Source organism: Monodon monoceros, unplaced genomic scaffold (assembly GCF_005190385.1).
Source record: "Monodon monoceros isolate NGI ecotype Baffin Bay Population unplaced genomic scaffold, NGI_Narwhal_1 Super_Scaffold_12, whole genome shotgun sequence".
Lineage (NCBI taxonomy): Eukaryota > Metazoa > Chordata > Mammalia > Artiodactyla > Monodontidae > Monodon > Monodon monoceros.
The window spans coordinates 147,732,745-147,746,306 of NW_021703768.1; the positions used below are offsets into that span (position 1 = coordinate 147,732,745).

General features: G+C 52.5%; 1 protein-coding gene across 1 annotated transcript; it reads right to left on the reverse strand.

The window, feature by feature from the left end:
• Positions 1-1,536: 1,536 nt before the first annotated feature.
• On the reverse strand, positions 1,537-13,478 carry STC2 (stanniocalcin 2). Its single transcript, XM_029215848.1, has 4 exons — positions 12,994-13,478; positions 10,788-10,930; positions 7,777-7,988; positions 1,537-2,672 (listed from the first exon to the last, which is right to left on the reverse strand). Exons 1-4 carry the CDS (start codon positions 13,142-13,144, stop codon positions 2,270-2,272), a joined length of 909 nt encoding a protein of 302 aa, XP_029071681.1. The 5' UTR covers positions 13,145-13,478; the 3' UTR covers positions 1,537-2,269.
• Between the last annotated feature and the right edge of the window lie 84 nt (positions 13,479-13,562).

A 13,562-nucleotide genomic window follows, 5' to 3' on the forward strand; every position in this document is an offset into this window, starting at 1 on the left:
TGATGCCTTTCACCCATCCAGCCCAGGAGCCGGCGAACAAATGAACAGCTGACCCAGCAACGCGAGAGAATTTGTTATTGCTTCAGCTTTTGAGTGATGTAAGGAAAACAGTCCACGTGCTGCGTGGCTTGAGACACGTTCTCAAGGCATAAGCAGTGAGGGCATCCACTGCTTATGTTCGTGGCTTGAACATAAACCGAACACGGTTTATGTTCGGTTGCCATGGCAGAGCCTGACACACTGGTCCTCCTCCCTCCGAGGGCAGAGCCGGATTAAGTGCACCGTCTCCTCCTCTTTCTGCAGCTCTAGCTCTCTCTAGGTGCTTCTCCCAGCCTTTTGTCCCCCTCCCCCGACACCCAAATGGTTTCTTTCCAACATGGATCATGAAAGATTGGGGAAATGACGCTCCGGCACCATGTCCTGGCAGCAATGAGATTGGATTTGGGTTATATAAACACTAGCTGTGCTTTGGGTAAGGGCATTCTGTGGAACAAATCATTTTCGAGCAGATAAATTTAGCTTCTTTATCTCTGGCCTCAGGTTGCTTTCAGGGAAAGCTATGAGCTGATGTAAATGGAGGATGCATACTTTTTTGTCCAGTCACTAGAACAGCAGTCAGCAAACTCAGGCCCAAGTGCCAAGTCCAGTTGGGTCCCTGTTAAATAAAATTTTAATGGCATGGAGACAAGCCTATTTGGTATGTGTTGTCTACGTATGTCTGCTTTCAAGCGACGAAGGCTTAGTTGAGTAGCTGCAACAGAAACCATACAACCCGCCAAAACGAAAATAGTGTATTCCCTATCTGGACCTTTATAGAGAAGGTCTGCTGACCCCTGCTCTAGAAGGACCTGGCCCAGCACATCCATCCACTCCTTGCAATACTGGGCTCCTGTCTGAGTACTGGCTGCAAGAAAGGATAAGCTTTAATTTGTAGCCTGTTGGGAAAGAGAAGTAAAGTCCTATCTCTGAAACCTCTTCAGTAACCACAAGACATCCACTGCTGACGATTTCTGTTCTAATCTTCTCCCTGTATCTTTACTTCTGTCTCTCCTCTCTGCCTTTCTTTTGTTTACTCTGACTCCTTTTCTTATTGCTAAATTTTCAATCTGGATCTGGGAAATCTCGTCCCTCAGCGATTTTCAGCAGTCTCCTCCATTTATGCAAAAGGTCGGCATTCCTTGGTGAAAATTACTGAGTAGTCCTTCTGTGTTCCCCTTTTCCATCCTCCAGCACGGAGAGGCCAACTTTCCAACTCGGCCTCATGGAATCCAGGGTACGGTGCTTTATCTGTCTTGGCTGAGGGTCAAGGTGAGATACCGAAATGCAAAAGGAAATCTGTCAAATGCACTCCTCCTGTGTGCATTTTCCTCCAGGTGTGGCTTTGCCCTAAGTGGCAGTGAGCCCACGTCAGGCAGTCAGATGTACGGCTACACTGCTCTTTGATTCCTTTTAAAATAGCACTAAAAACAATTCAGCCCCCAAAGATGGGCTGTTTTTTGTTTTCCCTTGAGCTGGTTTTAATGACCCAGTTGCTTTGTTTGAAAGCTATTTATTTAGACGACAGATATGGAGATGTAACTGGATAAATAAAAAAAAAGTGAAATCGAGACTTGAAGCAGTGGTTAAAATACAAACACACAGGGGCCACTCCCTCGGACAGGGTGCCCCAGACAGAACAATGGCTCAGAAATTACACTTAGAACCCTCACCCGCCCCTTCCCAAGTTGCTCCAAACCTCAAGGTCCCATGCAAGAAACTGGATTTGGTTTGGCACCAAGCACCCACACGGCCCCTGCTTCCTCTCCACCCTTCTCCTGATTCCCAGGGAGATTTTCACACCCACTCCTGCACCGGAATCCAGCTGCTCTCCACCAAGACAGCACCAGAAGCTGCGGTCTGGGCCGCGATCCAGCCCCGGGGGTCACCCCCGCCCCTCCCCATCGCCTCCCACAGCAGAGGGAACCGCAGGCTGCCGCCCAGGGGCTCCGCGGATGGAAAGAAGGCAAAGTTGCAATGAGGACGCCGGGTGGCTCCCTCCTTTCGGGATGTGCCGGTGCGGGACCCAGCGGGCACAACCGAGCCCTCGCTGCCGCCCAGGGAGTCTCCGCTTCACCTGTCCATGCCGCTTACATACACCTCCATCAAGTCCGCAATCCCCATCAAATCCTGCGTGTGACATCCCCCCTCTTTAATGGCAAATGTTTTGGAATGTCCAGAGAGAAGAAAATGGACGGCGTGGAGGAAAGATTTCCCGGCCGGGCCTTTCGTTTCACCTCCGGATATCAGAATACTCAGACTGTTGATCCTCCCACTCGCTGCTCCCAGAAGTTCCCTGGGCCCCGTGGCCGGCCGCTCGGCCCCGGGTGTGGGCGTTTGCGTGGCTCTTGCTACCTCGCTCGCCCTTGGCACCTCGGCGGGTCTCCTGACTGCTGGGCTCCGAGAGGTGGTGACCTGCTTCGCCGTGGTGGCCCCTGGAGACCTTGGCCCTGTGGCCCTGGAGCTGGCGCTCGGGAGGCGCCGTGGGAGGCCTCTGGATGGCCGACGTGCAGAAACTCAAGATGGAGCACAGACTTCCCCAGTTCTGCTCACACTGAGCCTGGACGCTATGCGTGATGGCCTCCTTCACCTCCTCCCCACAGGTCAGCAGCAGGTTCACCAGGTCCACGTAGGGTCTGGAGATTGAGAGAGAGACCCAGGATGCAGTACGCCTGCAGAGGGCAGGACCGATATACCAGGGGAGAGGGACGTGACCAACGCTCGGCTTGGGTTTGGTTTGGTGGACGATCTTTCTGGAACTACTTGAAGCCTATTCTTTGGAGTACTGGTCTCAACCAACATTGACTGGGTGGCCATTACGTACTGGGCTCCATGCCAGGCATTGGAGAGAACTGGAGGCTGGGGAGAGAGCCTACCACAAGATAAAGGGCCAGTGAGGGGCTTCCCTGGTGGTCCTGTGGTTAGGAAGCCGCGCTTCCACTGCAGGGGGCCGGGTTTGATCCCTGGCTGGGGAACTAAGATCCCGCATACCATGCACAAATAAAAGGGCCAGTGACAATTCACAGGTGCATATGCTAGAAGTCTAGGAAGAATCTCTGGGGAGGGGGGGCCAAGAACGCCAGCTGTGTGAATAAGACAGCAGGGGAGCTCCGGGTCTGTTTAGGGTGTGCTAACTAGGAGGGTTTTAGCTGGAGTGGAGCTGGGTCTTGGAGCCAGTGGAGTACTTAGGCAAATGGTGAAGGGCCTTAAATACCAAACTGAGGAGTCTTTATAGCAGGGAAGCGAGGTTGGCTGGCTTTGCACTGGGTGTCCTTCTCCTAGGTGAGCTTTGTACGTGAGGCTCCCAAGAAACCATCTTACCCATGGTCCGTGTTTGCCCCTGGTTTGGGCTCATGGTGATAAAGGGTGTTTTGGGAAGTTTCTGGGTGCACTCCCCTCTGTGTCTGGAGGAGTCCGGAACAGGCAGAGAAGGGTGGGGGGACGTGAATTCCCACAGAGCTCTTCCGCTCCTTGGTAGCAGAGGCCGAGGTGGGGGAGTGGCTGTCTAAGCACCTCTATGCTTCCAATCTGGGCTTCCCCACAACGGGAGATGAGGGAGGGGAGAGGTGGCTGAGAGGGGTCTACGTGCTTGGGACGAGAGCCAGCTGTCTGTGAAATAAGCACGCTGGGATCCCAAGGGGAGGGCCAGTTGCTCAGGCCATCCCAGCTGCCCCGGGTTGTTCTTTAGGAAAGTGCTGGATGACCACGTCATGCAAACCTTCCTCCTGCGGGTGGGAGGTGTGTGCAGAAAGCTGGAGCAGTGTGCCTGCTTCTTATATTTTGGGGCCCATCTGGCAAAAAGGACCCCCCGGCAATGGGCTGTCCTGGCCCACTCACTGAGCCTTTCTTACATCTCACTGGCCTTTTTAAGATCCCCAAGGCGGGAGAGGGGTATGGAGTGTTCCATGTGGCTAACCAGCTTTCTTAAGCAGTCCTCACTGGCAGAATTTCTGGATATCTCTGATCAGGAACATTGAAGCTCTGGGCCATCCCTTTGGGCAGGAAATCACTCTGGAACATGAGATCATTTGTAAGAAGAAGAAGAAGAAGAATTTTTTTCCTCTGTGAGCCTGGACCACCTGGGGGGCTGCATTATAGCCCATTTAATCTTTTCTCTGCAAGTTGACAGTTGTCGCCAAGCAGGAAGAGCAGATTGTGTTTTGAGACTTGTGAAGTAGTTTACTGCCATTTTTATGAATTAGTCCTCAAGTTGTAATTGAGTGAACTGTCCTCATTTCATCGATATAAAAAAGGAGACGAGGCGGGTGTGTGTGTGTGTGTGTGTGTGTGTGTGTGTGTGTGTGTGTGTGTGAAAGTGGCTTTGGAAGCTTCTGGGCTGGGAAGGCCTGGGGCTGGGCTGAGAGTGGAGGGGAGGACTGTTTTGGCTGATAGAGATCAAGCTGCCTTTTAAGGCCTTGATGCCTTCAGAGTCAGAGAGTCTGGGCACGGCTGATGGGCAGGGTGCTGAAACTCTGTAAGGCAGGCCCCTAACCGTGACAAGGACAGCAATGACCCAAGTCTGCTTGAGTTAAGAGACGAGGGCAAGGGGCAACACAAGGGAAATGCTCCCTGCAGGTCTGTTTCCTTCCATCTTTTGAAAACTAGCAACTGACTGCCTCAGGGAGGTCAGGGTCACCGAGTATATCTGCTACAGCAGCATCGGGATTTTAGCACCTGATCCTACCTGCCACCCCCTGGGGCTAGATGGGCAAATCGAGGAGGCTGAGCATCTGTCCTTTTGGGACGCTCTCCTTCACGTTTCTTTCCCCAGAGTAAGGGGAGGGCCCTCTTGGGAATGCACAGACTGCCTCTTGGCCTCCTTCGCCAGGGCGTCCTGCCCACCAGATGAGCTCTCCGAATCCCGAGGCGGTCCCGGAAGGCTAGCCCACGCTCTCTTCTGCCCTCAGCGCTGTCGGCTGGGGAGAAAGCTGTGAACTGTGGGGAGGGCTGTGTGTTCATCTAAGCTTGTTTCGAGCTGGCATGGTGCCTTCTCCGGCTGCTAGCTCAGCCCGTGTCTAATGACAAAGCCCAGCTCTCTCCACTGGGAGTCAGCAAGGCTAAAAGATTTTTTAAAATACTTGGAGCGGGACGTGGCTGGAGGCTGCCAGCACTCAGTGACAGGGTGTGTGGTGGCCAAGCCGTTGATATGGAGGAAGTGGGATGGGAAGGGGTGAGGGGAGCAGAGGGTTTGAAGGAAGTCCTTTTAACTGAGCGTGTTTTGGGGTGAATGAGGATCAGGTTGAGGGATGCGGGTGACGTGCATTCTGGAGTGACTATGATTTCCTCCTCTCTAGAGGGAAGAGCAAATTCAGTTTCCATTTTCTTATCTGTGGCCAGTGTCACACATTCTTAAATGGTCTTCTTGATATCTGGGGACTGATGGGACCTTTTGTGCCCAAATCAGTTCAGATAGTTAAAAAACAAAAACCTCAGTTCAGCTTGAAGTACTAGTGGACGCAGTGTGTAGTCGTGGCTTCAGAAGGGAAGGTAGTAGGGATTTGTGGGGAGCTAGGGGTGCCGGCTTAGCAGGAGGCAAGATGACTTGTATGCAGCCACACTGAGAATTTGAGAAAATGGCCCAGGTTTGCTTTCGGGATGGACCACCAGCATTTCCAGAGCAGGCCTGGGTGGGGGCTATGTGTTGGCTCTAAATGATGTAAGGAGTCCTTTGGAAGTCAGGGTCCCGTGGCCCCATGGACCATGTTTCCGTAGAGGAGATGTCAGAAAGCCACAGTACTTTCCCTCTCCTTAAATTCAAGGTGGGGAGGGTGGCAAAAAACCTCAAAACCTTCAGTTTCCCCACAGAAGACGTTTCTCCAGAAAGACAAAGTCTTCTTGGCTCCAAGAATGTACCATAGAATTAAAAACTAGTGCCCCGTCATCCATGCTTGAGGCCAACAAACTATCTCTAAAGGATGACAGTGGGCTGAGGACAGATGAATTTCATGAGCTTCTCAGCCATGGGGTGTCTGCCTCTTGCAGGGGCACCTTGAAGGAAGGAAATTTCACAGTGCTTTGCCAGTATAATGGGGCTGCTGTTTCTAAGAAAAGGGAAAAATCCCGCCACATTTGGGGACCACTGAGCCTTTAGCTGGTCTGGGGGGGAGAACGCAGCCTAGGTTACAAGGAGGTTTGAGGTCTATTCCCGACAACTGGCTTCAGAATCACCAATTCCCAAGTTGAAAAGTAGGAACTGAACCTCAGAGTAAGACCTTTAACCACTTAGCTTCACTTTCTTCCTCTGTTATATGGGGACAGTATTCTCTGGCTTGTGGCACTGTCGGGAAAGATAAATGAGATAATCCAGGTAAAGTCTCTGGCCAAAGGGCCTGGCCCACTCAGAAAATGGTAGTTATTGTTATTGCTATTGTTGTTGATGCTATTGTTGCTTTGTTTTTCTCTAGGGATTTGGAAGAATAGAAAATATTTTATCAGGCATTAGTGTAACTCAAGGAAAAGCCACATTGGTTTGCTCTTGGCAAGAGCTCCTGGTAGAGATTCATGGTGAATCTTATAATTCTAACACTGCACCAAGGGGTGCTGCAAGATACCTAGAGCCTCATAATCAAGTGGAAAGTGACAGGTGACGGTTGCTGTCCTCTGTGATCTAAGTGGTGTATGTGGGGGTGGGGAGTGGCCTGTTTAGCGACATAGCTGGGGGAGGCCATGGCACAAACTAAGGAGCAAGAGTTCATAAAATTGTACTGATTTGGCTCAATGAGTCACTGTGTAAAGACTAACAGTGCTATGACTTGTACTGGGCTGCTTAGCTAGTAGCTTCCTTTCTAAGTCCCCAAGGAAGGCGCCATTGTAACCTTCAGGGGCTACTGTGTTAGAAGCAACTATGCACCCACATGCTTTACTACTCTGCAAAATTTAGGATCCTATCGGGATGTTTTTTAAGGAAGGAGACGTCCTGGGTTTACGATCGAATTGCAAGTCTTCCGATAAGTACGTTCCTACCTCCTCACTTTGGCATAAAGGCGTTTAGCTGATTAAACTTTTTGTCATTTGTTTTGCATTTTCTCTGGGAGGGCGTTAATGTTAGAGAAGGTGAATCGGACCTTCTAAAGGAAAGGAGAGCTTATGGAGGCAGGAAAAAAAGCGATTGGTTTGTAAGAGTGTAAGTCCTGGAGCCCGACCGCCTGGCTCCTTATCCTGGCTTTGCCTTTCATTGTCTGTGCGACCTTTACCGCAGTGAATCTCAGTTTTCTCATCTGTAAAATGGAGATGAGAATGGTACCCAGCTCACGGCGCTGTCATGTGGATCAAGTGAAAAATTCATATGAAGCCCTTAGCGCAATACCTGGCACTTAGTACACGCTCAGTATGTTATCAGCTCTCGGCCGTCTGCCGGGGCACCCGCATGGCTACTTGGAACACTCAGCACCGTTGGGATCTTGGCTGAGGGGAAGACGAAAGGTATTTCCGAATCCTACACATCTCACGCTTGGTGGAAAGATTTCCTGTGGCTACTGCTTAAGATTTGGAAACGGATGGTGGAAATTTCTTTTGCTTTTCCTGAAGGCCAGCTGGAAGGGGACTCCCAGGGAGTCAGCGCGCAGCTTTCTGAGGTAAACCACAACCTTCCCAGTTTGACAGGAGAGTTCAGCCTCTACAGGCCAGCCCCTCAAACCGAGGAAGACTCTTCTCCAGCCCCAGCAGGCCTCCCCTTCCTCTATCCCAGTTGCACCATTCCGTTCCCCCCCCAACCCCCTGCCCCCAGAGGGCAGCACTCACTCGTGCAGCAGTAAGTCCTTGAAGTGGATCATCTCCACCATCACCCGGGTATTCTCCTGGGCGGCAGAGCACAGGTCGTGCTTGAGGTAGCATTCCCGCTGTAACTGGAACACCATCTCCTTGATGGCCGGGCACTTCCGGCTTATGCAGCCGAATCTGTGCCGCAGGGCGTGGGCCTTACACTTCAAGGCATCTTTGATGAAGGACTTGCCCTGAGAGCAGAGGGGACAGCGGAGGGAGAGCGGGGAGGAAGAGACCAGTCCTTCTTACACACTTTGACTTTTTTACCCTTTCTGGGCTTACAAGGGATTTTTCTGACACCTGCACTCCAAGGCCCTGCTGCACACAGACACCCTGGCAGGTGACGGGCTGAGGCTACATCAGGACGTCCGTCCAGAGGGACGTGATACCCCCGCATTCGGTATGTTACTCGGGAGACAAACGCATCAGCCTCCTTCCTCCTGACCCGCTCTGCTAGCCTTCCTGGTCCTGGGCCACCCATGACCCTCCATCCTCAAGGCGGCCCACTGTTGGCCGTTTGGTGGCAATGCTTCTGGAACACAGAGGGGAATTTGGCCGGGCATAAATCCAGAACTCCTTGGTGGCGCCCAGCAAGAGTTTTTCTCAAGTAGAAAGTCCCTGCTTGTCCAAATCTCACGTCTCCCCTTGTTCCTTCTAGGGATGTCAAGATCCGGTGCTAGCTGGGCCTCCCTTCTCTGTCTCAGTGCCTCCTGCCACCCCCAACCCATACTCTCTCTTGTCTCCTCCTAGCCTTTAAGGAGGAGCATTCTTTTTCCTTTTTGAAAGCAATTCGACTCTTTTAAACTGTTAGGGTTATTGCCTCTAAAAGGCCCGCCTGGCACACTGCCTGGCAGCATCTGGAGTCTGAACTGCCCAACTGACGGCCCCTCCCCCATGCTCCCGGCCTCCGAGTGGCGAAGGCAGCCAGGCATACATCTGGCCTACAGTCCTCTTTCTTGGCAACCCCATTAGATCGCTCTTATCCTAGAAAGGAGACAGCTGTTCGGGGTGTGGCGGCGAGCCCGGGCCGGCAGCTCCCTTATCAACCTCTCGGGGCAGAGAGGCACTGTGGGATACCTACCCAGGGATCCCCGCACCCCGCTTACTAAAGAAACAAGCTGTCGTTGGAGAGGTCACCCCCTGTTCTTTTAGACAGGCCCGGACGTACCGGAGTTGAGGAAGTAAATGGGTTTAGGTTGGAAGTGGGAAGCCAGCCAGCATGTTTATTTCAGTTCTCTCCTTTAGAAGCAGTTGAAATGTCTACAGATAGTGTCTGATCACTGAAAAACCACCTCCCCGTAGCCCCCTTTCCTCTGACTCTCCAGTGGGAGCCAAATAGGATGGAGGGTAGGGTGTGCCAGTTTATTAAGTAGTTATGGGCTGAGATCTGACTTGAAAGGGATGCTTCTAACTTGAGAACATACTGCTGTTGGTTGAGAGAAAAAAGGAAGATTAATTTATGCGAGGGCTGCAGTAATACGTTCTTGGTATTCTTCCCTGACATCCTGTGGGATTGCCCTGAAATACACATCTTTCCTCCGGATTTCCTATTACGTTTCCTAATTCCAGTTAATCCAGAAGGGATGCTTTATTAGGGAGTCTCAAGGAGTTCAAACGTTCTACTCCTCTTTCCTTCCCCGGTTTCTGTTTCCCCTGCTGCCACCCCACATCCTCTGTAGGGGAGGCTGCCAGCCCTGTCACATTGCTTTCTGGTTCCCAGGCGTTGCTTTGTCAGGCTCTCTACAGGATGTCAGTACATGGTGACTGGCGATGTTCATAAATCACACCTAAACTGTTGGCCTCATCCAAACACTGTCATGGCTCTCCAGTGAAATGGGAGAGGAAGTCTGTAACAACTACAGGGTACTTCATAGTGCATATATGGGCTGGGGAGGACATGAAGGAGATGAGCCTCATGCTCCACTCCATCTGAAACATGTTTGGATCGTGGGCACTGGAGCCATAAAGTTGCTTGTTGGGTTCATTTCCTGCCCACACAGCAACTGGGCTTTACCCTGGGGACCCTGGGATAACTGAAGTGGGTCAGGCCCTGACTATAGTTATTATATAGAGCAGGACTCATTCAGGGTTCCGACTTTTCAGGTTGGGAAAGGAGGATCTGCTACTTAGGAGGGAGAAAAGTCTGCTCTTCTGAAGGCCCTGATTTATCCATGCTACCTGCCCACATGCCCTCTGAATTTATTTATTTGTTTATTTTTGTCTGTGTTGGGTCTTTGTTGCTGCGCGTGGGCTTTCTCTAGTTGCGGCGAGCGGGGGCTTCTCTTGTTGCAGAGCACAGGCCCTAGGCGTGCGGGCTTCAGTAGTTGTGGCTCGTGGGCTCTAGAGCGCAGGCTCGGTAGTTGTGGCGCACGGGCTTAGTTGCTCCGCGGCATGTGGGATCTTCCCTGACCAGGGATTGAACCCGTGTCCTCTGCATTGGCAGGTGGATTCTTAACCACTGCGCCACCAGGGAAGTCCCCCACATGCCCTCTAGGAGATGATGAATTTCTACAAATTTTGTGTCTCTTTTATTCTTGAAAATAGCTTTCGGCATGGTCAGTTGGAGTCCCTGCCCTTCCCCACTCAACCTACACTCTTAAATGTGATGGGCCTTGCAGACTTGGGTTCTGGGTAGCCAGACATCCTTAGGTGTCCCTTAGAAGGTGTTTATTATTTATTATGACTTTTGTCTTCTCTGCTAAGAATCCTCAGATAAGTGTTCAACTTGGTCTCCATTCCACTCTGTGTGTGGAGACACAGTTGAAGAGTGGAGAAGGATTTAGCCTACATGACAGGTCCAGAAAGCTGAACTCCAGGAGTGGAGTGGGGAGTCATTGGCAGCCTGCTGCTCACCTAGAAGGTCTCTGGCAAGTGCTAAAACCCACCATGACCATCAGCTAAGAAAATCTGTTAACAAGTCTTTCCCAACGAACATTTCGATCACGCTACGCTAACACAAAACATTCTTGGCGCTCAATATGGTTTTTTACCTGGGCATCAAATTTTCCAGCGTTGTGCAGAAAAGTCATGCAAATTCCATGTAAGCCCCGTATCTCACAAGAGTTGTTCTCGAAACATTCAAACACGCCACACCCCACATCGCCAGCGTTGACCAAGCAGTGCTGGATTTCCGCTAAAATGAGAATTACATACAATCACATTCAAAATTCTCAGCCATGCTGGGGAGTGCAGAGAGGCGGGTTGAAATAAAAGTAATGACTAAAAGAAGATTTAAGAGAAAAAGTTAGAAGTGACTATTTCAGGATCTAAAAAACCAGGGAAAGAAAATCTCATCACTTAATCTACTTATGAAAATGTATTTGTAAATATTTGTAAAAACTTAGCCAAACCTACATTGCGAAAGTCACAATCAGAAGTTAGGTCTGAACACTCCATTTTTCATCCTTCTCATCTTATTAAAGTATTTGTGGGAATACTTAGTCTGAAAGCATAAGATATTTCAGCTTTCTAAACCCACAGACAAAAATAAAATTTCAACCCATCAGCTTGCTCTTTCCTTTCTGTACTTCATCAATGAAATACCCTTCTCTACTTGGATGAAGCTGCTGCTATTAAATCAAGGCCATTTCCTTCCTGACCCCCAAATGAAAGCGTCCAAAAAGCAGTTTCAATTCAGCTTTATGATTCAACATCTAAAAATCAAAACAAAATTCCTATTAAGGCAGCGCCTCCAAACCATCCGCATTAAAAATACCAGGCTAGGGAAGCTGCGGTTTGCAAGCAAGCTCAGGAATAGAGTCAGATGGGGGCTAGTCTGCAGAAACGCAACCTTCGCAGTTAGAGGCTCCTTTTAAACAGAGATCCGGGGTGAGGTGACGCTTCATCCCCAAGAATTCCCGCGACCCGGGAGTTTGCTGCCCCCCTTCGCAGAATGTGGCTCTAATTCGTCTCTGTGAAAGGACAGGCTGAGAGGGAGTTAACTGTCAGGCTGCCGCGCGCAAAGCCTGTCTTCCTTCCCTCCCCCTACCCAATTCCTTGACTTAAACCAACCACAAAATTACATCAGAAAAGTATATTTTGGAAGAAGGGCGGGGTCGGAGGAGATAATCCACATTCAGATTAAATCTGCGGAGAGAATGAGGGGCGTGTATTTATTGAGGGTCACCAACTAGCGAAAATCACGTTCGATTCTCAGGGAAAGCTCTGGGACTTTCCCTGAGGAGAGGGTGGGCGAGGGTCCTAGGATGAGCGGGGCGCGGGCCGCGGGTGCTGGCACCCGCCTATGGAGGTGGGAGACTCCCGGATGACCCCACGCGCGGCCCCGGCGCGCCGGCCAGGAGCGCGCAGGGCCGCGATTCACGAGCTCCGGGCGTCGCTAATGGGCACTCGTGCATTCCTGCTCGTGCGGTGAGCGCACGCACGCCGCCCCCGGTTTCGCAGGCCCCCTAAATAAAGGGAGGGCCGTGAAGAGCGAAGGAGCTGTAGGCAGATTTTCTTCCTCTCCAGGAGGCTGGGAAAAGGGCCAGCCCCGAGCCCTGCACGCCTGGCTGTGCTCGGCAGCTTGTGGGTGAGCGGAGAGCCGGTCGAGCAGCTGCGGCGCACGGTTCGGGCCGTGTCACCATTTCTTCCCTTGCTGACCTGCCCTGGAGCGGGGCACGGCGGCAGCACCGCAGAGGTACGCTTTTGCGCCACCCGCCCCTACCCCTTCCGAAAGGAATGCCCCCTAAGGGGAAAGTTCAAAATGCAATTTGTCTCGCCTACAAAGTTCTCGGATGTCGGGCATCTTTTGAGGAAGGGGAGAAGCGGTCCTGCCGCGGCCCGCCGGCTGGGAAGAGAAGTTCTCCGGGTTCAGGGCGCAGCCCCGCTCCGGGGACCCTCCGTGCCTCCCGCAAGCCGGTCAGGATGGAGCAGGGAGCTTTGAACCGGACCGGGGACTCCGGAGCCGGCACTGGCCGCGTCAGACGCTGCTTCACTTACCCTCGACCCAGGGAGGACAGCAACAAGTCCTGCCCCAGCCATTTCATCACCCTGCCAGCACGTGCGGATTCCGGGCGCGCGGAGCCCGGCGCGGACCTCGCTTTGCCTCGCGCTTTCCTTTGCACGTCCTACAACACCCCAAGAGTTTGCGCGGCCCAGGGTGGGCGCCCAGTTCCGGGCGAAGCGCCCGGGGCGCTCTGCGTGGGTGCCGGGTGTCTTCTCCCAGCAGCTCCCCGCCGCTGGGGCGCACGCACTTACCTGTGTTCTGCAAGGACAGGCGGCCTTTCTGCTGGGATCCCCTGTCTTGGGGGCCTTCGGGCGGATTGGTGGCATCGGTCCCTCGCGCCGGGTCGAAGGTAGCCAACACCAAAGCCAGGGTCACGAACTGGCGCAGCCGCTCGGCACACATGGTTCTTGGTGTAAACCTCCCTCCCGGAGACCTGGATTCTTTGTGCTCCCCTCCTCCTCTTCCTCCTCCTTCGCCGCTTCCCCTCCTCCTCCCACTCTTCCTCCTCGCTCGCCTTTTCCCTCCTTGCGGCCGCGGCTCGGATAGAGGTTACCCAGCGCCCTCCCGTAGCTCTCTGGAGAGCATGTGACCAGGCCGTTAGCGGCGCCGCGAGTGCCCGGCAGTGGCAGGGATGGTGCCTCAAATATCCCTGGAAGCTCTGGTGTCACTTGAATGAAGGAGTCGAGCAGGTGTTGTCCCGGCGGCTGGACCAATCCGAGACCCCCGCCCGTTTGACAACACGGTCGGGAGGCGTGGCCTGTGCCCAACTACTACGGGAGGAAGCCGAGCGCCGCTGGGAGCGCCTGACAAAGTTGCAGAC

Excerpts from the sequence above, each read along its gene's own strand:
- STC2 (XM_029215848.1), bottom strand. The coding sequence starts at position 13,144 with ATGTGTGCCGAGCGGCTGCGCCAGTTCGTGACCCTGGCTTTGGTGTTG. Across the intron at positions 10,931-12,993 it reads CCTGTCCTTGCAGAACACAG|CGGAAATCCAGCACTGCTTG; the intron begins GTAAGTGCGTGC and ends TTCTCATTTTAG. Across the intron at positions 2,673-7,776 it reads AAGGACTTACTGCTGCACGA|ACCCTACGTGGACCTGGTGA; the intron begins GTGAGTGCTGCC and ends CTCAATCTCCAG.